General features: G+C 48.5%; 1 protein-coding gene across 2 annotated transcripts in view; it reads left to right on the top strand.

The window, feature by feature from the left end:
• REEP5 (receptor accessory protein 5) overlaps window positions 1–5130 on the top strand; it is a 67025-nt gene extending 61895 nt beyond the window's left edge. For both annotated transcript variants that reach the window (XM_082244207.1, XM_082244208.1), the window contains exon 5: window positions 4712–5130. In XM_082244207.1, coding sequence (XP_082100333.1) covers window positions 4712–4761 — 50 coding nt within the window. In that variant the 3' untranslated portion in view covers window positions 4762–5130. The remainder of the gene's footprint in view (window positions 1–4711) is intronic.
• Window positions 5131–27158: the final 22028 nt, after the last annotated feature.

The raw sequence follows: 27158 nt of genomic DNA, 5'->3' as shown, positions 1-27158 counted from the left end.
CCGCCCTATATACTGCTTGCCACAGCCGCATTCCAACATGTATACAACTCCTACACTAGCACATGTTATGAGACCTCGGATGGTATATGATTTATTAGTGGCAGTCGCAGTAAAATCTTTGCGTTTTTTGCAATTGGTTTTAGAGTGCCTGCATGCCACACATCTACCACATGCATAAAATCCTGATAAAAACAGAAAAGATCTGTTTTCAACAGGAATCGGAGGATCCACCACACCAGGGGCTATATGGTCCCTTAGGGTGCCTTCCTATAAACAAATTTGGGTATCTCAGGGAGGGTAGGACCCAGTACTCTGTCTTGCTTTGAAATGGACCAGTTCTTTTTGACTATTTTTTTCTAACTTCTTATGTTGTATATTATAATCAAATATACGTCTGTATTGATTAATTTCAGGAAGATGGTCAGCACTGGGTTTAGGAGCCACCAGTGTATTTCTATCAAGCTCCTTTACTCTGACTACCTCATTGGCCAATATGTCCCTATCCTAACCTTTTTGCGCAAAGCGTTCTACTAGCACCTCTGCTTGTGACAAATAGTCACCTTCAGTGGTACAGTTACGCCGTAATCTGACAAACTGGCCTCTTGGTATATTGCAGAGCCATGAATGATGATGGCAACTGTCGAGCGGAATATACGCGTTTCGATCAGTTGCTTTGAAATGTTTTTGCATCTTAAAATGGTCATTCTCAATAGAGATCTCTAAATCCAAGAAGACAATTTTCTCACTACTCCTATTCCAGGTCAGAGAGATGTTTTTATTGTTGGCATTCATTTTGTTCATGAAGGAATTAAGGCCACTGGTATCTCCATCCCAAATAAGTATCAGGTCATCGATATACCTGTGGTAGCACAATAATTCAGGGGGGCGGCCACGGAACACCACCTCCGACTCCCAGTGGGCCATAAATAAGTTGGCCACACTGGGAGCAAAACGGGCTCCCATGGCAACCCCCCTCGTCTGAAGATAATACTGTCTGTTGTACCAGAAATAATTTCTGGATAGACAGAAAGTAAGACTTCTACATAAGAACCTTTTATTCTTCCTTGGTAAATCAGAAGTTTCTAATGCCCAATTCACCGCTGCTAAAGCCTCTTTGTGACTGATGATAGTATACAGCGAACTTACGTCCGCTGTAACCATTCTCGTTGATTGGGTACAAGATAAGGATTCCAAGATTTGAATTACATGTTTTGTATCCTTAAGCCCAAGGATATGACTGAGTGGAGATATCTGACTGATGCCTGCAGCTCTTTTGCAGCTGGCGATTCCCTACACCTTAAGAAATCATAGTGGCTTTTCAGCTGTTCTTACAGGCGGCGGGAAGGGACATGATTCTCATATGGAAGAAGTTTGGCACAACCAGGTCTCTTCCAAGAGCTGGTCGCCTTGCCAAACTGAGCAATCTGGGTAGAAGGACCTTAGTAAGAGAGGTGACTAAGAACCCGATGGTCACTCTGACTGAGCTCCAGAGATCCTGTGTTGAGATGGCCAAAGTTCCAGAAGGACAACCATCACTGCAGCCCTCTGCCGATCTGAGCTTTATGGTAGATCTGAGCTTTATGGTAGATCTGAGCTTTATGGTAGAGGGGATCTAACACATGAAAGCCCCCTTGGAGTTTGCAAACTCCAAGTAGGCTTTCGTGTGTATATATGTGTGTGTGTGTGTGTGTGTAATGTGTGTATAATATTTTTTAACTTTATTTAGAAGTGATCACATAATCCTTTTTTTCCAGCATCTTGTATAAGGGGCTTAGAGATTTAATTGTAGAGAAACATCAATACATTGATCTGCCCAGTGAATGGCTCTGCAGAGGGGGGGCTTGTCGGCACAAATCTTAGCTATTGGAGGATAGGCAGGCTGTGTTCCCAGCACAGCCAGAAAACCAACCATGAACAAAGAAATCGGATGGCTTCGCTCCTAAACAGTCCTAGACAGTGCTAATCGGCTTTATTGAAATACTGTATGCAAAAGTCCAAAAAAACAACCCAACACAGAAAAGACAGGCTGGGAGATGACAAGGTTGACTCAATTCACACGGAATCCATGCTTTATCAAAACCACGTGGGAATGCAGTCACCAGCACGATGGATGGATACAAATAAATAAATTGGAAACCAAGGAACAAACAAAAACAAGAGCTCTATAAGGTTTAGCAGTGCATCATTGTGGAATTCGCGTAGCACATAAATATATGTATCTAAAAGTATATCTTGAAGTATCAAAAAATGTTGATACTTTTTGATGCTTCTTGATCGACATATACTTTTAGATACATTCACGTACTACTTGTGAATTTCACAATGATACATTGCTATACCTTTTATAGAGCTCTTGTTTTTTGTTTCTGTTCTTTAGTCTTTGGTTGCCAACTTTTTTTTCTTTTCTTTTTTTAAAGTCAAGATGCCTTTACAATGCGTTGTAAAGTTTTTTTTTTTTTTTTTTTGTTTTTTTTTAATACTATAAGACTTGGAACAGGGTCTGCAATCACCTGATTGAAAACACTTGACCTGATTGTCAACTCGTGATTTTACGTATAAATATATTGTGCTGTGACTGCATTCCCATGTGCTTTTGATAAGGCACGGATTCCGTGTAAACGAGTCAACTTTGTCATCCCCCTGCCTGTTTGTGCTGTGTTGTTGTTTTTAGGGACTTTTGCATATTTCGATTAAAGTCAAGGAAAATCGGATGGCTGCACTCCCACACAATTCTAATTGTTTGTGTATACTCTTGGAAGCTGTGGCAGGGCGTGCACCCCACTGTTTGCATTCACATCTTGTGATTTGTGGCTGTAGCAACTCACCTGTAAACTGCAGAACTTTGTTATACACAGAAAGCTGACCATGCTGGGATGGATGTGCTCTCATGCCTAGTGTGGTCAGTTTGAAAGAGGAAAACCGAGGGACTGGCAGATTCTCCAGGTATTTCACAGAAAGGAAGCAATAAAAAAAAAAAAAACTGGGTACTTTTAACACATGTACATAGTACAACATATACATCAGGAATTCGAAATGTTGGGGTAACATTCTTTAAAGTGATTGTAAAGTCTTGTGTTTTTTTTTTTTTTTAAATAGCAAACATGTTATACTTGCCTGCTCTGTGCAGTAGGTTTTGCACAGTGGCCCGGATCTTCCTCTTCTCGGATCCCTCTTCTGTGCTCCTGACCTCTCCCTCCTGTTGAGTGCACCCAAGCCGAGTCGCAGCTCCCTGTGTCTATTTAGACACAGAGCCGCGACCCTTCTCTCTCCTGATTGACTTTGACAGCAGCGGGAGCCAATCACGCTGAGCTGCTGTCTTAGCCAATGGGGAAGGCAGTCCCGGGCAGCCGAGACAATCCTGCAACATCGCTGGATAAAGACATGTCTGGTAAGTATTAGGGGGTGCTGAGGGGGGCTGCTGCCACTTTTTTTTTTTTTATCTAAATGCATAAACCTGCCTTTTACAATCCCTTTTATAAGAGTGTAACTGTCAGGATCAGTGTCATTACGTGGGTCACCTGCTGGTGGCACTGTTGTTCCTGGAACTGAGGGGCGCAGTTCCAGGGCCCACCAGCGGGTGTCTCGCAGAAGCTGGACTGTTCCCTGGTCCTGTTCCCTGCACCCTGCTTCCTGTACCTGGCTCCCTGCTTTCCTTGTCTCCTGTACTGCTATTGTTTGCTCCATCCTTTTGTATATAGTTTGTTAGGTCACTATTGGGGTTTGCTGTTAGAATTTTTATATTTTGTTTACTTGTTTATGGTCTACTGGTGTTGGTATTGGAGTATGTCATTCTGCTTAATAAACTTATTTACATCTTATCCATCTGGGTCCTGATTCCTTGGTGCAGCCAACTGATCTGATCACATTTGCTGGATGCCTGCATGTGATATCCCTGACAGAATACTGAAACCCTGAGCCTCAGTGAAGGGCGGGCTTATATTCCCTCAGCAGTCCTCCTCAGGTGCAGCTTAAGTAAAAGAACAGTCCAGCTGCATGGAGACACCCTCTGGTTTGCCCTGGAACTGCGCCCCTTAGTTCCCGGAACAACAGTGCCACCAGCAGGTGACCCACGTAATGACACTGATCCTGACAGTAAGGCAGAGTTGGCTGCACCAAGGAATCAGGACCCAGATGGATAAGATGTAAATAAGTTTATTAAGCAAAATGACATACTCCATACTCCAATACTAACACCAGTAGACCATAAACAAGTAAACAAAATATAAATTATAACAGCAAACCCCAATAGTGACCTAACAAACTATATACAAAAGGATGGAGCAAACAATAGCAGGACAGGAGACAAGGAAAGCAGGGAGCCAGGTACAGGAAGCAGGGTGCAGGGAACAGGACTGAGGATCAGGCTCAGGATCAGTATACAGGTTTCAGGATCAGTATACAGGTTTCAGGATCAGGCTCTGACAGGGACACGGCTAGAAAATACTGAAGCACTGAGCCTCAGTGAAAGGTGGGCTTATATTCCCTCAGCAGTCCTCCTCAGGTGCAGCTTAATTAAAAGAACAGTCTAGCTGCTGGGAGACACCTGCTGGTGGGCCCTGGAACTGCGCCCCTCAGTTCCAGGAACAACAGTGCCACCAGCAGGTGACCCACGTAATGACACTGATCCTGACAGTAACACCGCATTTGACTTGTAAAAATAAATTTTCAAATAATCCGTTGCTAATTGTTTTTTTTTCTTCTATTTTTAAAGCTAAACGGGCTACTGTGAACTTGCTTGGTGATGAGAAGAAGAGCACCTAACTGGATATGTGAAGTGGTTCCCTATAAGCCTCTGTGTTACATGGGACAAAGCTATGGCCTATACTCCTCCCCTGGCAAGGAGGTCTGGAACACTGGCTGACCATTCACTGGGGAGCTCGGAGTTTCAGGCCTCGCTGCTGCTGAGAGCTATTAATATTGTTGCCTTGAAATCTGTTTTTTGATATGAAGATCGTGTGTTTCAGTAGTTGTACTATTTTTGTTGTTGTCAATAGAGAAGGTAAGCATTTTTATTTAAGAGGCATCAAGTGTCCAGAGCTTAAAAAAGATGAATATCAGTATGGGAAAAGCTTTTAAATGTATTATTGTCCTGTATTTAATGGACCTCAATAAACAACGTGGCCATACTGAGTACCTTGTCACCCTGTGTTTTGTATTTATTCATTTATGCATTGGTTGATCAGCTGTTATGTGCCAATTCATGTTCCCGGTTTCCACATCGATCTTATGAGTTGTTCTCATGGTTGAAATTCCCTCACACGGATTACCTCTCTGTGATATTTTATATACTTTATCACTGTCCCAATGTGTGTTTAACCACTTGCCTACTGGGCACTTTTACCCCCTTTCTGCCCAGGCCAATTTTCAGCTTTCAGCACTGTTGCAATTTGAATGACAATTGTGCGATCATGCAACGTTGTACCCAAACAAAATTTTTCTTTTTTTTTTTTTTTTTTTTTTTTTTTTTGGAGACTGATCAAGCTTTCTTTTGGTGGTATTCAATCTCCGCTGGGTTTTTATTTTTTACTAAACAAAACAAAAAAAAAACAAATTTTGCAAATAAGGTTTTTCTTAGTTTTTGTTCTAAAATTTTGTAAATAAGTAACTTTTTTTCTTTGCAGATGGGCATTGCTGATGGGGCTGCATGGATCATCAGTGCCCTGATTGTCAGTGCAGATGTCTCCGCTGAGGAATGCCGCTTACCGGCTCTCAGCACGTGAGGAGAGGAATGCCGATATCCAGCATTTCCTGTTTACACTGTGATTATCGTGTGATCAGCTGTGTCCAATCGCAGCTAAAGAGCCATAGGCTCTTTGCCGTGATCGGTGATGCGCTGTGCGCATGCGCGTCAAGAATGGGAGGACGTCATATGAGGTCCTTCCAGTACGAGTGTGCTCCTGCCCGTCCATCATTTCACTATACGGCGGGCGGGAAACAGTTAAAGGGTTTGTGTTAGTGTATCATAAAACACTTTCAAGGGATGTGTATGTCCAGGCATTTTTTTTGTTTTTCTCAACTTTGATAAAAGGTCAACCCCAGCAAGCAGAAAAGACCCTACAGGATTTCTAATGCTTTCCCACTCTATCCAGACAGGAATTCAGGGAAGCTTTCTAATTGCAACACAGACAGATAGTGTTGTGCTTCAGTAGTGTAGGGGAAGGTTAGAACCCCCATCAGCCTTTTGTTGCGGTCTGTGCCCCTGTTGTAGATCCAGATTTTTGCAATCCACTTCTAACTTTAACTTGTTCAATTTTAGGCTCCGTTCACATCTTGGCATCCCGGATCTTGGGCCAAAACGCCGGTGCGATTCCCGTCACTTTCAATATCACCCCAAACGCGACGCAATTTGACCGCGATTGTCGCCCGACAAATCGCGCAAATAGAATCGCGGGGCACCTGTTGCCCAAAAGAAGTACAAGAACTTATTTTGGGCAACAGGCTTACCGCGACTCTGTTTGCGTGATTTTACCGTGATTCGTCGGGCAACAATCGCGGCAACAATCGCGGCAAAATCACGTCGCGTTTGGTGTGCCCTTGGAAATGACGGGAATTGCATGGGTGATTTGCCGTGATTTGGCCAGCAACCCGGGACGCCAAGATGTGAATGGAGCCTTAAGCTTTGACAACAAAAAAAAAAAAACCTGGAAGCTGATTGGTTTCTATGCAGAGCTGCACCAGATTTTGCACACTCCAGTTTTAGTAAATCAACCTCTAAGTCAGGAGAAATCTCTCTAACAGAGTCCTGAGCAGCAGTAAAACCTGACTGGCTATAATCCTTCTGCTCACCATCAAAAACTAGAAAAACTTTGGCTTGACACACAATTTAAGAAAAAGGAAGCCATTATGAGAGAATCCTGAAGGCCATTGCAGACCTGCCATGAAAGTGAGCACTTCAGTAATCTTCATTCTATATTGGATAGAAAAGGGAATTCTAGAACTGTCTGTCTACTATAATTTAAAGCTGAACTCAAGTTTAAGTGAAAAATCGTCCCGTCAGTGAGTCCACCCTGCACTGTTAGGATTACCGTGGCTTTAAAGGCAGAAGGACTTAATACATTCTCTGTATTTGGATCAAAAGCTGCTAACAGAAGTTTTTTTTTATCCTGAGAGCAGAGGCACTCTCTCTCCTCATTGGCTCCCGCTGCTGTCAATCAGAGCCAGTGAGGAGGGGGCGGGGCCAATCAATGCTCAGGAGTGCGCAAGTAGCTCTATAGCAGCTTGCTATAGAGGCCTTCGGGGCAGGATTATAGACCACTAGCGGGTGACCTGAGAAGTAGAAGCTCAGGGTTGCTCTGTGCAAAATCATTACACAAAGCACGTAAGTCGGCCGCGACATAGTCCCACTGGACGGGGACTGACCCTGCGAGTTAAACGTCTCGCCTGGACGCCAATGACCAGCGGAGTCACAGCGTCCAGATTGGTCGACAGCCCCCCCACTCCGGTGGAGAGGGGTTCTGTCAGGAGTTGGCGCCCGCCTGGTTCCGGTATGGTGAGTAAAATGTTCCCCCTCTCCCCCTGCCGGGTTTGTTGGTGGACGCGGGCCCCTCTCTGGGATGGATGGACGTGATCCTAACAGGTGTCATTAATCCCCCTCTGAAAAGCTTGGTTTGGGAGCTGACTATCTATAGTCACTATATGACACTGTAAGGGAGATGACTGTAGTCAGTGGCAGACTGCTAAAAGGCATTACTGTTAAGGTATAGAGGTGATAGTATCCTACCTGACACTATACAGGCGATGCCTATGCCTGGATACAGCATCCGCAGGTCGCCATCCTTCCATAAGCCGGTCACCTCCCGCAGGCCGCACAGGCCGAGGACTACCTCCCGCAGGCCGCACAGGCCGAGCGCACAGGCCCTCCCGCAGGCCGCTGCTACCTTGCACAAGCCGCCGCTATCCTCCACAGGCCGCTGCCATTTTCCCACAGATCGCACGGGGCCGCCATATTGGCGTAGCCTCGTGTCTCCAGCATAAGGGCGGCCATGTTTGAGGTGACCAAACACCTCGTGGAGTAATTGGAAGGCGTGTAAAGGGGCGGAGCCGCCTCCTTTACCCGGGAAAGCAAGCCAAAGACTTCCTGTCTGTAACAGACAGTGCTGGAAGCAGGTTGAATAGAAACTTCTGAGCATCAGGTGGTGAGCCTTGGGGTCTCTCTGTCTCTGTCTCTGTGTCTCTCTGTGTCTCTGTCTCTCGTCCAAAAGCAGGTAACACTGAGGGGCGCTGCTGCGCTGGGGGACTAAAGAAAAAAAAAAAAGTTTTTTTTTTTTTTTTTTTTTTTTTTTTTTTTTTTTAAATTGCATTTTTTATATTCCTTTTCTTGGCAAGTGTCTTGTATAATCATGGACCCTGCCACACATGTATCCCCACCTGATCCCCTCGAGGTGGCTGCAGGACCCTCCAGTTCCTCACAGAGTATTGATGCATTATCAGCAGTTTTGGAGTCTTTGGGTATCCCGGGTGGAGATGGCCTGTCAGGGACGGGGGTCAAGAAAGCGACCCCCGCCTACCCCTATTTCATCTGATACTTCAGATTCTGAGATGGTCATTGCAGCTGCAGTTCCCCCTGCTGGGGCTGTTGTCTCAGGTAATGTCTCCTCAGATAGTGAGGAGGATGTTTCTACCTCCGCCATAGCACAAGAAGAAGCGTTGGTGGACGCACTAGTTGTGGCCTTCCGGGAAACCTTAAGACTTGAGGTTACACCGGCAGAAGTAACCGAGATGGAAATTCCTTTTGGTACTAGTAAGCCTACCAAGACGGCAAAAGTTTTTCCCTTACCCAAATGTTTTGGTAATAAAATTAAAGAGGAATGGGATAATCCGAAACGAATCCTTACTATTTCCAAACGCATTGCTAGACGCTATTCGTTTGAGGAATCCCTCATTAAAAAATGGACGGATCCACCGATTTCCAGACTAAATAAAGCCACTGTTATCCCGTTGGAGGACGCTCCATCCTTTAAGGATTCGGTGGATCGAAAAGTGGAAGCGGAATCCCACACTGTTTTTTCCCTGATGGGGTCAACCTTTAGACCAGTGGTTGCCATTGGTTTAGTTTCACAAACATTGACAGAATGGGCAAAATTGCTACGCCATGACTTAAAGGGGAGAAGTATCCCCCCTGCAGCGTCTGATTTGATGGAGCAAATTATACAAGGACTACAGTTCGTCTGTGACGCAGCCCTGGATGCCACTCCCTTGTTAGGGCATGCATCGATGTCAGCTGTAGTCCTCAGACGTGTGCTGTGGTTAAAGTGTTGGTCGGCGGATCAAGGTTCCAAGAAAGCTTTGGCTAATCTCCCTTTTCAGGGGGATCGCCTATTTGGGACCACCCTAGATGAGATCATAAAGGATGTCACTGGGGGCAAGAGCACTTTTTTGCCGCAGACTGCTAAAGGACCTCGTAACAGGCGAGGACCTTCCTTTTCCGCTCATAAAAGGTTTGTTCGCTCCGCTGGGGCGAGCGTGAAGGGCAAAGCACCTTCAGGAGGTTTCAAAGGGCGCTGGTCGGGTAAACAAAAGGCCGACTAAGCCAAACCTGAAGACAAAACGAATACAGCCTGAAGGTGCGCCCCCACCCAGCTCAGGGGTGGGGGGACGTCTTCACCGGTTTTCAGATCCAGGGCTTGCCTGAATCCCGGACTAAGGGGTTCAGGAGATCATACGATCGGGATACAAGATCGCGTGTCGATCACTTCTACCGGTGCAATTCTTCCCTTCCAACATTCATATGCTACAGGGAGCGGTAGTTCCCGTTCCTTGAGCAGAACGTTTTCTTTACTTTTTCCAAAGATTATTCCCAGTTCCCTCCAGGAATCGGATCCGGTTGAGTGAGCGGACCAGGGAGTCCCTGGTTCGGTGACTCCGGTCTCTAAAGCTCAGCCAGGAGAAGTCATCACTTCCGATAGGAATCAAGTTTCTGATAAATGGGTGGGAACTGATCAGACTTGGTCTGATTGCCTGGACCAAGCAGCTCTAGGGCAGCCTGGTTCGGATCCAGTCAGACAATGCCATGGTGGTGACTTAGGTCGATCACCAAGGATTTCACCAGCTGTGTTCCCAATAGGGCATCCCGGAGGTGGATCTGTTGGCATGTCGGCTCAACAGGAAGGCGCGGAGGTTGGTAGCTCGCGCCCGCGATCCTCTAGCGGACACAGCAGACGCGCTGAGCGCCCCATAGGGGCAGTATCAGCTACTGTATGTCTTCCCCCCCCTCTCAAGTTGCTGCTGAGATTTCTCCGCAGGATAGAGGTGGAGGGAACTCCAGTTATCCTGGTAATTCCGGGCTGGCCTCGTCAAGCCGGGTACGCCGTCTTGGGCAGACTAGTCGCGGACGCTCCTTGGAGACTTCCTCTCAGGGAGGATCTGCGGTCTCAAGGACCGATCTTCCATCGTGCTTTACAGTCGTTGGCTTTAACGGCCTGGCCATTGAGACCCAGGTACTGAAGGACAGGGGATTGTCAGCTTCAGTTATCCCCACTCTAATTAAAGCAAGGAAAGCGACTTCCAGCAAAGTCTATTATCGCACATGGAAGGCTTATATCGCGTGGTGTGAATCTTTGGGATTTCCCCCACGTACCTATTCGGTGACCCGAATCTGGGCTTTTCTGCAAAAGGGGGTTGAGCAGAAACTATCCTTGAGCACTATCAAGGGTCAGGTTTCAGCTTTAGCAATCTTCTTTCAGAAGCCTCTGGCTACTCATTCCTTGGTGCGGAATTTCATCCAGGGGGTGCGCCAGTGCGCGCGCCCTTACCTCCCTTGGATCTTAATTTGGTGTTGTCGGTTCTGCAGAAACCTTGCATTGAAAATATTAGGGAGATTCCCTTGCTTACATTATCCCAGAAGGTGGCCTTCTTGGTGGCTATCACTTCTGCACGCAGGGTGTCAGAACTGGCTGCATTATCATGTCATTCCCCATATCTGGTGATTCATAGGGATAAGGTAGTTCTTCATCCGAAGCCATCCTTTCTTCCTAAGGTGGTTTCAGACTTTCATCTGAATGAAGATATTGTGCTACCTTCCTTGTGTCCTAAGCCCAGTCATCCTCGAGAATGTGCGTTGCATTCCTTGGATGTGGTTCGGGCAATCAGGGTATACCTGAAGACTACGGAATCGTTCCGTAAAACGGATTCACTTTTTGTGATCACGGATGGCCCCAGAAAGGGGTTGCCTGCATCTGCCGCGACTATCTCCAAATGGATTAGGCAGACGGTGGTACAGGCTTATTCTATTAAGGGTCGGAATCCTCCGTTCCCTGTTAAGGCGCACTCCACTCGAGCGCTCAGTACTTCCTGGGCCTACCGCCATCAGGCGTCAGTGGTCCAGGTGTGCAAGGCGGCTACCTGGTCGTCTGTGCATACCTTTACAAAATTTTATAAAGTTGATGTGATGGCATCGGCGGATGCCTCATTTGGCCGCAAGGTTTTGCAGGCCGCAATTTGAGGAGACCGGTGGTCTACCTCAAGGGTTTTTTTCCGTTGGAATTTCAGTTGAGTCTCATCTTTTGATTAATGAGCCTTTAAAACTTCTAGTTGGCACCGGTTGGGCCTTCTAGATTGGATTTTTATTTCCATTTTCCCACCCCTCATTTGTGGTACTGCTTTGGGACGTCCCGAGTGTGTTGAATCAACGAGGACTACGTCTGTCAATGAGCGACAGAGAAAAATGGATTTTTGTAAGATCTTACCGTAAAATCCTTTTCTCTTAAGCTCATTGACAGACGCAGTACCCGCCCCTCTGTTTTTGAGTTGGGTTGGGTTAAATTCTCTAAACACTGCTTTGTGACATAACTGACTTCCTGTAGCAGAGAGAGAGAGGATATACCCTCTGGGACTACCGCTAAGGTGTGGCCAGAACATTTTTCTTTCTGCCTAGTCCTACTCCTGTAGAGGGCAGTATAACCCGAGTTGATATTAATCAAGGAGGACTGCGTCTGTCAATGAGCTTAAGAGAAAAGGATTTTACGGTAAGATCTTACAAAAATCAATTTTTTTGCAAAATTGTCGCTCTTTTTTTGTTTATAGCGCATGATCAAAAAATCGCACAGGTGATCAAATACCACCAAAAGAAAGCTCTATTTGTGGGAAAAAAAGGACATCAAATTCGTTTAGGTACAGCGTCGCACGACCACGCAATTGTCCCTTAAAGTCACGCAGTACCGAATCGCAAAATAGGGCCTGATCAGGAAGGGGGTAAAATCTTCCGGGGCTTTAGTGGTTAACAGGTAAACATCAGATCTTCATTCAAACAGTACATACAGATAAATGTTTATACTAAAATGAAAAATACAACATTTCTGAGGTATTTGAATTAGGCTTTTGACAAGACCATTCTGTATATTTTTGGTTCTGTTTTCAGACAGACTGGTTTCACATTCTCATTAAGCACATATTTTGCAAAGTTCATAGTTGACTCAATGACTGCAAACTGCCTGAAGCAGCAAAGCAACACTCAAACCATAAGATTTCTACACCTCCCTTGTGGGTAGATTTACATAGTTACATATTCAGGTTGAAAAAGACACAAGTCCATCAAGTTCAACCAATAGAAGAAGAAAAAAAAAAACTCAAGCAATCTATGATTTTAGATGCATGTACTTTTGACACAAACTGTTGCAGGAGTTACCCATAGAAATGTTGGGATTTTGGAGACTTTAGCATCAGATGCTCAGCTGTTGGGCTGAATTAACTTGACTGCTGGTCAGTCCTGGAGAAACTAGCAGTCATTTGAAATTCTGTACATTGGAATTATTTTTATTTTTTTATTTTTTTAATTTGGCAAATTTTGAATCTTTTTCCAAATTTGTAGGCATCCACAGCCCTAAGAGAGCTCTTTTACATTGTTTCATTGTAAAGCAGACTGCACTTTTTTTCTCTCCGCCACAGAGCTAGGGGGAAAAAGGAAAAAAAAAAACAAATTCCTTCACCCACACTAACAAAGTGGATGGAGGAAACCCAACTGCTGCTACACGAGGTGTTCACCTTTTGCTGTCAGAATACACCGATCTGCAGACACAGCATTCAGGGACAATTTTCGAACATGTCCCTTCACCAGAAGTTGATTTTAAACAATTGAATTCTGTTGAGCGAGGAAACCCACACACTAAATGAAATTCAGTTGGTACGGCAGAGACTGGCCAAATTTCCATCAGTGTATGATCAGATAGGAAAAAAGACACAAGGAGGGAAAAAACAAACTCTGATAAATATTAACTATATAACTTCCTGAGGACACCAGAACCAGAGTCAGTGCTACTTCCAAAGCACCATCAAATGTGAGTTTATCAGCTTTTATCTTTACTGTGAACATCCTTTCTTAAATATATCTGCGCAATGAGGTTTCTATGTGCTTCTTATCTCTGAGTTACCCCGGAGCCACTTTTGTGACCTCAACCTCAAGGAGTCTGACCAGACCATACAGAGGATCCGGATAAAAACAGGGTTTATACCAGCTCTATAGGTCCTGGAGGCCTGAATTTCTCTTACGTCCTCCGACAGTCGCCGCCCACTCATACAGTCTTCACCAATGGGGTATTGACTTCCTCTCCACAGGAGTAGCTAGGCATAAGATTTGTTAGAAACAAAGCATTTTACATAGACACACCCATGGGGGCTGTCCCACTGGTCCAATACCCCCCCGCAATCAGCCGTCCAGCTCAGTTTGTCTTCTACCTAGTTAAGGAGTAGATAGGCTTCCCTGTGCTGGGCCTACAGTCTCAGCCTTCTTCTATTTTATGATTTTTATTTTCTGCAAATGTAATTTTTTCTTTGCATTACTAGCTGTTTATTTTGTCAGCGTTAGTCGGATCTTCGGATGAAGAAGGCATTTGCGGAGCTGGGAATCGGACTGGTCGTCCTGGTTCTCCAGGACAGAGGGTCAGATGGAATCCCAGCCCGCCATCGAGCGTTTAATAGGCTATGTGTTCTCCCTGGCCTCACAAACGACCTATCCCTGTCCTCAGGGATGCAGCCTGTGAGGTGGCTACCTCACCAGTAGTGCACAGGCGAACCGTGGATGTGTCCGGTGTCCTGCGTTTTTTGGCTGACGGCACTCCCCTGCCATCTGAGGGCGGGCGGTTTCCCGTTTGATATGAGGCACCCCACGCCTTGGAGTACAGGTAAGTACACTCTGTGTGGGGCCTCTGTCTGGGGCTGACAGTCCTGTGTGTCTGTGGTGTCCCCTTGTGTCTGTGTGTTTTGGGTTCCCTGATCCCGGTCCCTGCGGGGGTTTTCTCTCACAGCCAGCACTGTGTGGATGTTTGGGGGTCCCTCTCCTGTGTCACTTTCGGGTGCTTGGAGGTACAGACACGTGGGGCGACTGCTGCGGGGTTAAAAACCGCCGGTCCACCATTTTAGGTGTGGGCAGCATGTCTGGCTTCACTATGGGCACTTATACAGCATGGTATGTAGTGTTTTTTGGCGCCTTGCGGCACCATCTTGTGTGTGGCAAACGATCGTTCCGAGCACATGTCGGCGGCCATTTTGCCGAAGCCTCCCATTCTTTTCTATAGGCAACCATTTTTCCTTGGCCTGCAGCCTCAGTTCAGTCTCTGGCGGTGACATCACTTCCTTCCTTCACTCAGGAGTGACCGACTGCGGTGGTAACACACTTGTGGGGCTCTGTTCTGCTGTCCTTTTGTCTTCCCTTGTACGATTTTCCTGGCTTTCAGTTTGTCCCTGCGGGGGGTCTGTGTTCCACAGTCTTTGTAGCGGTGTGCTGCGGGGTCCGTAGTACCTTACAAGGGCCAGTACCTTACAAAAAAAAACCTTTTTTGCAATGGAATCCCAGGACAGCAAATTCCCTCCAGCCTTGGTGGGGAATTCAGGTTCCTCTGAATCCTCTGCCCTGACTAATTTGGCTGCTGTAGTGGCGACTTTGGTGTCCAAAATGGATGTGCTGATGACTGAACGTGCTTCCAGAAAAAGGCCTAGGTTTTCTTTTTCTTCTGATTCTGAATGTGACATGGTTGCTGTAGGTAGCGTACCCCTTGAAGGGTCTCGCTCTTCTCAATCTGAGGGGGAGGCAGAGGTTGCAGGGGTGGATGATTCCCCCCCTGGGACGCCCGAGGAACGAGCTGCTATGGATGCACTGATTCTTGCCGTGAAAGAAACACTACATTTAGAGAATGAGCCCAATCCTCCGGGCATTGTGTCCTCTTTTGGTACACACCGGTCCCGCAAGACGGCGCAGGTTTTTCCTTGCCCCGCTGAGTTTCATCACACAGTGAATGAGCAATGGCGCAATTTAAAACACACCTTCACGGTGCCGAAAAGGTTCCAACTTCTCTACCCTTTTGCGTCTCCTACGGTTTTGCGCTGGTGTGTGGCTCCTCAAGTGGATCACACTGTGGCCAGGTTGAACAAGGCTACTCTGGTTCCCACCGAAGATTCTCCGGTATTTAGGGATCCTACGGATAGGAGGCTGGAATCGCTTGCCCGCCATTCTTACATGGTGGCAGGCTCCATGCTGAAACCTATTTTCTCTTACGTCCTCCGACAGTCACCGCCTCTTCATATTCGTCACTATAGGGGTAATTGACCTTTGCTCCGTAGGAGTAGCTAGGCAACAGAATATGTCAATATTAAAGCTTTTAACATATCCCACCCCCAGGGGGTGGTCCCCTCAGTCAATACCCTCCTGCTTCCTGTATCCATACCTCAGTTTCATTGTCTAGCTATCAGGAGTAGCAGGCTGTTTCTGTGCTGGGGCTTTTTGTCTCAGCCTTTATCTTCTTTTTGATTTTATTTGAGTGTTTTTCTCTCTTTCCTTAGCTGTTAATTTTGTCAGCATTAGTTAGTTCTTCTGATGAAGAGGATCGTGCGGGCTGGGTCTCGGGCTGGCCCCCCTGGTCGCAGGTTGTGGGCCAGTGGCTTCCCAGCCTGCCATCGAGCGTTCAGTCAGGTTTTTTCCTGGCATGTGTGAACGACCCATCCCTGTTCGCTGCAGGGATGCTGCGGTGAGGTGGCTACCTCACTGGACGCCATGCGGTTTCGCACCACAGTTCTACTGCGTCCTGGCTGCGACTCTCCCTGTCCTCTGTGCAGCGGCTTGATCGCTTGTGCGGGCTCCCCACGCCATTCAGAAGGTAAGTGTACTCTGTGTGGGGACCTGTCTGTTTAGTGGGTGTCCGTCTGGGACTGTGTAACCCTGCATTTCTGTACACACTATTGGGCTCCCTGTCTGGTTTGCTGCCTTCTGTGGGCTGCAAGGAGGGGGGCTATCCTGCACTGTTCTGTGTTACAGGCTGTTTTTCTGTGCGACATGCTGTGGGGCATGATGCGAGACATGTTTGTGCATACATGCGGCGGCCGCTGCTGTGGTCCGCCATTTTTTTTATTATTACTGCAGGCGTATGCTGGCCATTACTGTATGAGGAGAGCGGCGTTTTTGGCGCCAAGCGCCGCCATTTTAGCGGTGATCGCTCAGGCCACATGTCAGCGCTGCATGATCTCTGCCTTTGCAGTCCTCCTCCGGCGGCCATTTTTGTGTAGCCTTCCATAGGCTTTATAGGAGCGGTCAGTATTGCATCACTTCCTTTGCCCTGAGAACAGCGATCGATGCAGCAGCCTGAGTGATCTCTCCAGGTTTACCTTCCTTATTCCTGTATTCCTTGCCTAAGTTTTGTACTTCTCCCTGTGGAAGTCGGTGTGTGCTGTGTGTGTGCGGTGGGCTACGCTCGCCGCGATCTTAAAGGGGCAGTACCCCTTTTTTTCCTGCAAACTTTTGGGGGCATGGATTCTCAGGAAAGCAAATTTCCTCCCACTTTAATGGGAGGCCAAGGGGCTGCTGCTGCTTCCCCCGAGGGGGGCGATTTGGCTACCATTGTGGCTAACCTAGCTGCTCAGGTGCAGATGCTTGTGGCTGTTCAATCCACGAAACGGCCCAGAGTTTCAATTTCCTCTGATTCAGAGGGCGATGGTGATGGGGCTGCTATGGCTGGGGTCCCCTTGTCGGGGTCCCGTTCGTCCCTGGACCTTGTAGGGTCGGAAGGGGAGGCGGAGGTTGAAGGGGTTGATGATTCCCCCTCTGGCTCATCTGAAGAGCTTGCAATCATGGATGAATTGGTTGCTTCTATCAAACAAACACTGCATTTGCAGGATGAACCATGTCCTCCTGCCATCCTGGCCTCTTATGGGACGCAGCGGAGACGCAAATCTTCACAGGTTTTTCCTTGCACTGAGGATTTTCAGCGCTCTGTTAGTGAACAATGGCGCAATATAAAGAAGCCTTTCGCTGTGCCGAGTAGGTTCAAGCTGCGTTATCCCTTCACACCCGCCACTGATGAACGTTGGTGTGTGCCGCCTCAGGTGGATCACGCGGTGGCAGTTTTGAACAAATCTACTGCGATTCCAGCGGAGGATACCCCGGTGTTCCGGGATCCCACGGACAGGAGGCTGGAGTCTCTTGCCCGCCATACTTACTCGGTTACCGGTTCCATGCTAAAAGCTATTTTTGCTTCCCTTATGGCAGCTCAGGCTGTCGCAGATTGGACGCAGGTGCTCAGGCGCGTCCTGGTGGCTGATTCTGCCCCGCCGACAACGTTGGCTATGGTGGATCAAATTCATCAGGGTGTCATGTATTTGTGTGATGCGGACTTAGATATAGTCCCTTTGGCTGCACGTGTGCACAGCGTGGCCGTGTTGACACGCCGCTTAATTTGGCTGAAATGTTGGTCTGTGGACCAATCTTCTCGCAAAACTCTAGCTAATCTACCTTATACGGGATCTCGCCTTTTTGGCAAATCCTTGGATACGCTGATAAAGGGGATCACTGGGGGTAAGAGCACGCTCTTGCCCCAGTTCCACAAGGCTAAGGTTGCTCAAGGTAAGAAGCATGCTTCGTTTAGACCCGCTCAGGGGTCCTTTCGTGCCTTTCGGTCGCACTATAAGGGCAAACCCTTCAAAGGTCAAGGCTCCCAAAAGAAGCCGTGGACGGGTAAGCAGAAGTCCGGCCAGTCCGGGTCCGCTGCCCATAACAATGCGGCCTGAAGGGGCGCCCTCACCCAGTTCTGGGGTGGGGGGACGTTTGCTCGGTTTTCTTCAACCCTGGCTGGCCCGCGTTCGGGAAAGGTGGGTTCAGGAGATCGTTCGGTCCGGTTACAAGATCGAGTTTCTCTCTCGGCCGGCGAGCAGATTTTTTCCCTCAAATCTTCAACTGTCTCCGGAGCATTTGCGGGATCGGCACCTGGCGGTGCAGGACCTGCGGGCTCAGGGAGTGGTGGTTCCGGTGCCTCATCAGGACAGATTTCGGGGGTTTTATTCAAATCTGTTCACTGTGCCCAGAAAGGAGGGCAAGGTACGTCCGATTCTGGACTTAAAAGCTCTGAACCGCTTTGTGCGGGTTCGCAAGTTCCGCATGGAATCCCTGCGCTCGGTGGTGGCTGCTCTAGTTCCGGGAGAATTCATGGCCTCCATCGACTTGAAGGATGCATACCTTCGCATCCCCATTTTCGAGGATCACCAAAGGTACCTTCGATTCGCCATTGCGGAGGATCATTACCAATTAGTGGCACTGCCTTTTGGTCTCGCTTCGGTTCCGCGGGTGTTCACCAAGGTGCTTGCACCGGTTCTGGCCTTATTGAGAGCCCAGGGCATCTCGGTCCTGGGGTATCTGGATGACATTCTGGTTCGGTCTGCGACCAGTCAGGGTCTGGTAAAAGACCTGTCCGTCACGATGCAAACTCTACAGGAGTTTGGTTGGACGATAAACTTTCCAAAATCAACGCTGTGTCCGTGGGTTCGTCTTCCCTACCTGGGAATGATTCTGTACTCTGTTCAGGCGAAGGTCTTCCTGCCGGAAGACAAGCTCAGGACACTTCAGGAAGAAGTCAGGTCCCTCAGGGACGTTCCGTGCTCGTCCCTCCGGACGGGCATGAGGTGTCTGGGATTGATGGTCTCGGCCTTCGAGGCGATTCCCTTCGCCCAGTTTCACACGAGGGGTCTCCAAGCGGAGATCCTGTCCAGGTGGGACGGGCGACCACAATCTCTGGATCTTCAGTTCTCGTTGAGTCCTTGCACCAGAAGGGATCTTCTGTGGTGGCTACAGTCCCCGGCGGTGTCGGGGGGCAAGTCTTTTCGTCCTCTTTCGTGGACGGTGATCACCACGGATGCCAGCCTGTCGGGCTGGGGTGGTGTTCTGGGCGTTCTGTCCACCCAGGGTACTTGGTCGGAGGGGGAATCCTCCCTTCCGATCAACATTCTGGAATTACGGGCGATAGATCTCTGCCTTCGACGTTGGACGGACAGGCTTCAGGGCCGTCCGGTTCGGGTGCAGACGGACAATGCCACAGCGGTGGCCTACATCAACCACCAAGGGGGCACCAGGAGTGCCCGAGTGGCTCGGGAGGTGGCCGACATTCTGTCTTGGGCCGAGACGCACGTCCCGGCGATAACAGCAGTTCACATTCCGGGGGTGGAGAACTGGCAGGCGGATTATCTGAGTCGCCAGACCCTGGACCAGGGGGAATGGTCACTCCACCCGGATGTCTTCCAGATGTTGTGCGTGAAGTGGGGTCTTCCGGATGTGGACCTGTTCGCGTCTCGTCTGAACAACAAGGTGGGAAGGTTCGTGGCAAGGACGCGCGATCCTCGGGCAGACGCGTCGGACGCGTTGGTGGCTCCGTGGCATCAGTATCGCTTGATGTATGCATTCCCACCGATTCAGCTGCTATCCGGGTTCCTTTGCAGGTTGTCCTCGGAACCGCTCACGGTGATTCTGGTGGTGCCAGACTGGCCTCGCCGGTCTTGGTACGCAGACCTCGTGAATCTGGCGGTCGACGCTCCATGGCGTCTGCCTCTTCGAGAAGATCTTCTGTCTCAAAGACCGATATTCCATCCTGCTTTACAGTCGCTGGCTTTGACGGCCTGGCTGTTGAAACCGAGGTCCTGAGGGATAGGGGTCTCTCCCCTGAGGTCATTCGCACTTTGATTAACGCTAGAAAGACCTCTTCGGGGAAGGTTTACTACCGTACTTGGAAGGCCTATTTTGCTTGGTGTGAGTCCAGGGGGTTTTCCCCTCGCTCATACTCGGTGTCTAGGGTGTTGTCTTTCCTTCAAACGGGTGTGGACCAGCGTTTGGCGTTGGCCACGATTAAGGGTCAGATTTCTGCGCTGGCCGTTCTTTTTCAACGCCCTGTGGCGTCTAACCCCTTGGTTAGCACTTTTGTTCAAGGGGTGCGGCACCTGGTCCCTCCTAGGAGGGAGCCTTTGTCTCCATGGGACTTGAACCTTGTTCTGTCCGTGTTACAACATGCTCCTTTTGAAAAGATCAGGGAGATCTCGTTGTCCATGTTGTCCAAGAAGGTCGCTTTTTTGGTGGCGATCACTTCGGCTTGCAGAGTGCCGGAGCTGGCAGCCTTGTCCTGCAGGTCTCCGTATTTGGTGATTCACTTGGATAAGGTGGTCTTGCGACCTAACCCTTCTTTTCTTCCGAAGAGGATCTCGGAATTTCATCTTAATGAGGACATTGTCTTGCCTTCGCTTTGCGAGAAGCCTAAGCATCCGAAGGAGGTGGCCTTACATTCCTTGGATGTTCGGGCGATCAGGGTTTACCTGTCATCGACAAAATCCTTTCGCAAGACGGATTCTCTATTTGTCCTTCCAGGGGGACCTCGGAAGGGCATGGCGGCGTCGGCTTCTACCATCGCCAAATGGATCAGACAGACCATTGAACAGGCGTATGCTTTGCAGGGACAAGTTCCCCATATGCCTGTGAAGGCGCACTCTACCAGATCTGAGTACGTCTTAGGCCTGTCATCATCGGGCTTCTGTGGCTCAGGTGTGTAAGGCGGCGACTTGGTCGTCCGTTCACACCTTCTCAAAGTTCTACAAAGTAGATGTTCAGGCATCGGCAGATGCTTCCTTTGGCCGCAAGGTTCTTAGTGCGGCAGTGCCTTAGGGTCCCTTGTTTTTTGGGCCCTTGGCTGTTTGGGATGTTTTTTCTTGTCCCTAGGTTATTTGTTTTTTCCTGGGTTGTTGCTCCTGTTGAGCAAGTTTTTTTCATGCTGCCCGGCTGGTTTCCTTCCTTTGGTTCCTTTTTTTCTGCTGTGGGTACTGCGTTGCCTTAGGCGCGGCTGAGTTTCCCACCCCTCATGTATGCACTGCTTTGGGACGTCCCCATAGTGACGAATATGAAGAGGCGGCGACTGTCGGAGGACGTAAGAGAAAACTGAATTTTTGTAAAATCTTACCTGTAAAATTCCTTTCTCTGAGTCCTCCGACAGTCGCCGCCCCCGCCCCTCTTTTGGGGTTTGTTTGTGTACTCTTCTGCTATTCTACTGAAACTGAGGTATGGATACAGGAAGCAGAAGGGTATTGACTGAGGGGACCACCCCCTGGGGGTGGGATATGTTAAAAGCTTTAATATTGACATATTCTGTTGCCTAGCTACTCCTACGGAGCAAAGGTCAATTGCCAACCACTTCAAACAGAAGATTGACACAATTCGTAAGGAGATCGTTGCTGTTCAGAGACCTTCCTCCATGCCTTATGCTTCACGCCCACAAGTGCGATCATTACTTCCCTCATTCAACCCCGCCACTACAGACGAGGTTGCTAAACTACTTGCTAACGTCCACTTAACAACCTGCCCTCTGGATCCTGTTCCCTCGCAAATGCTACGTTCACCTTCTGGCCCTATTCTACACTCTCTAACCCACATCTTCAATCTCTCTCTCTCTTCTGGCATCTTCCCCAACTCTCTAAAACATGCACTAGTCAGCCCCATACTTAAAAAGCCCTCACTGGACCCAACCGATCTGAACAACCTACGCCCTATTTCCTTGCTCCCCTTTTCATCCAAACTCCTCGAACGTCTAGTCTACAACCGACTGTGCGACCACCTTGTCGAGAATAGCCTCCTTGATCCCCTTCAGTCTGGATTTCGGCCTCAACACTCCACTGAAACTGCACTCCTAAAGCTGACAAAGGATCTGCTAACGGCCAAAACCAATGGACAGTATTCTGTACTCCTACTTCTGGACCTTTCTGCTGCCTTTGATACGGTTGACCATCCCCTCCTCCTCAAAAAACTCTATGCCTTTGGTCTCCATGACTGTACTCTTAACTGGTTATCTTCCTACTTATCTAACCGCACCTTTAGCGTTACCTACAATTCTACTTCCTCCTCCCCTCTTCCCTTCTCTGATGGAGTTCCCCAAGGCTCTGTTCTTGGACCCCTCCTATTTTCAATCTACACCTCCTCTCTAGGTCAGTTGATAGCCTCCCACGGCTTCCAATACCACCTCTACGCTGACGATACCCAAATCTACCTATCCACTGCTCAGCTCTCTCCCTCAGTCTCCTCACGTATCACTAATTTACTATCAGATATATCGGTCTGGATGTCTCACCACTTCCTCAAACTCAATCCATCCAAAACCGAGCTTATAATTTTTCCTCCACCTCGTGCCCCTTCCCCTGATTTCTCCGTCAATATCAATGGCATTACCATCAGCCCATCCCCTCATGCCAAGGTCTTAGGTGTTGTCCTGGACTCTGAACTCTCCTTCAAACCCCACATCCAATCGCTGTCCAAATCTTGCCGCCTCAGCCTCCGCAACATCTCCAAAATACGCCACTTTCTAACCAAAGACACAACAAAACTCCTAGTTCACTCCCTGGTCATCTCGCGCCTCGACTACTGCAATTCCCTTCTCATTGGCTTACCTTTACACAGGCTATCCCCCCTTCAATCCATCATGAATGCTGCCGCCAGACTCATCCACCTCACCAATCGCTCAGTGTCCGCTGCTCCTCTCTGTCAAGCCCTCCACTGGCTTCCGCTCACCCAACGAATTAAATTCAAAATACTTACAACATCTTACAAAGCAATCCACAGCCTAGCCCCCAGCTACATCACCAGCCTCATCTCAAAATACCAACCTAATCGCTCTCTTCGTTCCTCTCAAAACCTCCTGCTCTCTAGCTCACTCATCACCTCCTCCCATGCTCGCCTCCAGGACTTTTCCAGTGCCTCTCCAATCCTATGGAACTCCTTACCCTTATCTGTCCGATTATCCCCCACTCTATTAGCTTTTAGGCGATCTCTAAAAACCCTCCTTTTCAGAGAAGCCTATCCTACCAACCCCTAACAAATGTACCTCCTTTTTCTCCATCAACCCATCCCCCACGGTTATTGCCTTTTGTTTCACTTGACCCTCCCTTCTAGATTGTAAGCTCTAACGAGCAGGGCCCTCTAGTTCCTCCTGTTTTGAACTGTATTGTAACTGTATTGTCTTCCTTCACATTGTAAAGCGCTGCGCAAACTGTTGGCGCTATATAAATCCTGTATAATAATAATAATAATTACCCCTATAGTGACGAATATGAAGAGGCGGCGACTGTCGGAGGACTCAGAGAAAGGAATTTTACAGGTAAGATTTTACAAAAATTCCGTTTTTGCCTCTGTCTCTTGTGGTGGATTCTGCCCCCCCTACTACCTTGGAGATGGTGGACCAGGTTTATCAAGGGGTCATGTATCTGTGCAATGCGGCCTTAAATGAGGCCCCATTAGCTGCGCGCCTGTCTAGTGTCGCGGTGCTTAACCGTCTACTGATCTGGTTGAAAAGCTGGTCGGCTGACCAGAAATCCAGAAAGACGGTGGCTGACATTCCCTATGCAGGGTCTCGCCTTTTTGGAGACTCCCTGGATGAATTGGTTAAAGGAGTCACTGGGGGCAAGAGCACTCTGCTGCCCCAGAATCCTAAGGGCAAGTTTTTCCGCGGTAAGAGGGGTCCCGCCTTTAAACCAAATCAGGGTTCCTTTCGTGCCTTCAAGGGGAAACCTTTCAAGGGCCAAAGTGGCCAGAGAAAGCCCTGGGCGGGCAAACCTATATCCGGCCACGCCGGTGCGGTGGCTCAGTCCGCCTCTACCTGAAGGGACGCCCTCACCCATTTCAGGGGTGGGGGGGACGTTTGCACGGTTTCCTCCAACCTTGGCTGCTCCGAATTCCGGACAGGTGGGTTCAGGAAATCATTTGATCAGGGTACAAGATCGAATTCCTTTCACGGCCGGTGGACAGATTCTTTCCCTCAAATCTTCATTTGACCCCAGGGCGGTTACCAGACCTGCATCTAGCGGTACAGGATCTCCTCGCCCAGGGGGTAATCGTCCCGGTGCCTCATCGGGACAGATTTCAGGGGTTTTACTCGAATCTGTTCACTGTACCCAGAAAGGAGGGCAAGGTGCGTCCGATTCTGGACTTAAAAGCTCTGAACCGCTTTGTGCGCGTTCGAAAATTCCGCATGGAATCGATCCGCTCAGTGGTGGCCTCCCTGAGTCCAGGGGAATTCCTGGCCTCTATCGATCTGAATGATGCGTATCTACACATCCCCATCTTCGAGGGTCATCAGAGGTACCTCCGCTTCGCTATCGTGGAGGATCATTATCAGTTTGTGGCGTTACCTTTTGGTCTCGCTTCGGCTCCAAGGGATTTTACCAAAGTGTTGGTGCCTCTTCTGGGCCTGTTGCGGGCACAGGGCATTGCAGTCTTGGGATATCTGGATGATCTCCTGTTAAGATCGAATGCCAGTCAGAGCCTGTTGCGCGATCTGTCCACTACGGTCCAGACACTCCAGGAGTTCGGATGGACCATCAACGTTCAGAAGTTGACCTTGTCTCCATCGGTTCGTCTCCCATATTTGGGAATGGTTCTGGACTCTGCTCTAGCAAAGGTGTTCTTACCGGATGACAAGCTCCGGACCCTGCAGTCCGAGGTTAGGTCCCTCAGGGACAACGAATCCTCGTCACTCAGGACCTGTATGTGGTCCCTGGGGTTGATTGTGCAAATGGTATCGCCTCGAAGGCTGACACAGTTTCACACGCGATCTCTCCAAGCGGAGATCCTGGTCAGGTGGGACAGACCCGCTCCAGCAGACGTCCTCTGACGAAACGCGTAGGGCGGAGTCTATTGCATCATACGTCACTTCCGGTTTTCTAACATCCGACCGTGGAACGCGGAAGCTTCCTGGGGAGACTGAACTGATCACCAACAGCCTGCACCGTGAGTTCTCTTTGCTCGCAATTTATTATTACTTGTATACCGCATCAATGGGGTTCCCCTTCTCTTTTATCCTATGATATCTACTGGCGTGTGCCTGCTCGCCTGAGGGAAGGAACCCCTGGAACTCAGCTCATTTTATCCCATTGTAAATCACGGAAAACAGGTCATATACCAGTTGCGACACCTAGTGGCCACACTGGTGGATGCAACTTTCTTTTTTCAACACATTGGGAATTTCTTTTCACTTTTTATTTGTCTGCACCCTGTAAGAATTCCCTTAATATTTGTTCAGCACTGGTTCACCAGATCTATCTTCAGTGACACTGATAAATTTTGCACTGTATATATATATATATAATTTTATTTTTGGAATAAATTATCACTTTTTCTCACCATTGTTGATTTATTTCGTCATTTGCACATGAGCACTTTCTCACTCTGGTCTCTATACCCAGCAAAATAATTATTTTCCCAAAGTGGAAAAATAATTAGTGTATTATAATAAATAACTTAGTGCACAGATAAAATGTCTCTCAACTTTTTTTTACTTTGAGGCACATATTGTTTTAGTTGACACCCTGTCACCTATAGGTAGCGCCGGGGCAACTTCTTTGCACTTTCATTTGATTTAACCCTTTGGTGTTTTGTTGCTGGCAGCTTACACCTTATTATTTATACATGGTATTCACACAACTCCATAGCGCTGGTCACCTTTGTCTTTTTATTAGACCTGAGAGTGTGTGAGTCGCCAAACCAGAATGGATCTCTTGTGTTGGCTTCAATCCCCGGATGTGTCGGAAGGGAAATCCTTCCGGCCGTTACTGTGGATGGTGGTTACCACAGATGCCAGCCTGTCGGGCTGGGGTGGCGTCCTGGGCAACCTGTCTGCCCAGGGCACTTGGTCGGAGGAGGAATCCTCCCTTTTGATCAACATATTGGAATTGAGAGCGATCAGGCTGTGCTTGCTCCACTGGTCGGATTGTCTTCAGGGCCGTCCTGTATGGGTGGAGACGGACAATGCCACTGCGGTGGCATACATCAACCACCAAGGGGGCACCAGGAGTGCCCGGCGGCCCAGGAAGTGACCAGTATTCTGTCTTGGGCCGAGACTCATGTCCCGGCGATATCGGCAGTTCACATTCCGGGTGTGGAGAATTGGCAGGCCGATTATCTGAGCCGCCAGACCCTGGACCAGGGGGAATGGTCCCTGCACCCGGAGGTATTTCAAATGCTGTGTGTGAAATGGGGATCCCCGGATGTGGATCTGTTCACATCTCGGCTAAACCACAAGGTGGAAAGGTTCGTGGCAAGAATGCGCGTATAGGGGGGCGGAGCGTGCGTGGCCGACGCAGAGTCTCTCTCTGGTAACAGATCGCTGACATCGATTATACAGCAGGCACAGCTGAGTGCCCGACAAATGTGAGTTGATCTGCCTTTCTCTAATAAAGCATACCCTCATTAGTAAGCGGAGAGCACTAGATTTCTTCATCTGTTTTCTATATGTCCCGGGATCCCTCGAGGTGCAATATAGTGTGGCTCTTTCCTGGAAGTCTGATCAATGATACATGTGATTGCTGGCCCGTTTGGGTCCTTCAGAAAGGTGAGAGGCTGATTCACCTGGTGGAGGGATTCACTATATTGGTGATTACAAGTTGTTTTCATCACTGGATTTTCTTCATCTGAACACGGGACACTCTTTATATCATTTTATTGGAAGCACACACATTGCTATGTGCCTTATGAACTGGATATGATTTATTGTCATCACTTTTTGATTTTATATTTCTGGCGCATCACATTTTTGTATGATTTAAGAACGCGCGATCCTCTGGCAGACGCCTCGGATGCGCTAGTGGTGCCTTGGCATCAGTATCATCTGATATATGCCTTTCCTCCGATTCAGTTTTTGTCCAGGTTCCTTCGCAGGTTGGCCTCGGAACAAACACTGGTGATTCTGGTGGCACCGGACTGGCCACGCCGGTCCTGGTACACGGACATCGTTCACCTAGCCGTCGAGCCTCCGTGGCGGCTGCCAATGCGAGAAGATCTGCTGTCTCAGGGACCGATCTTCCATCCTGCTTTACAGTCGCTGGCTGTTGAAAGCAGGGTCCTGAGAGACAGGGGTCTCTCCTCAGAGGTTACTACCTTAATCAAGGTTAGA

Source organism: Pelophylax lessonae (genome assembly GCF_965119305.1).
Source record: "Pelophylax lessonae genome assembly, chromosome: 1".
Classification (NCBI taxonomy): Eukaryota; Metazoa; Chordata; class Amphibia; order Anura; family Ranidae; genus Pelophylax; species Pelophylax lessonae.
This window is presented reverse-complemented; position numbering and strand designations above follow the sequence as displayed.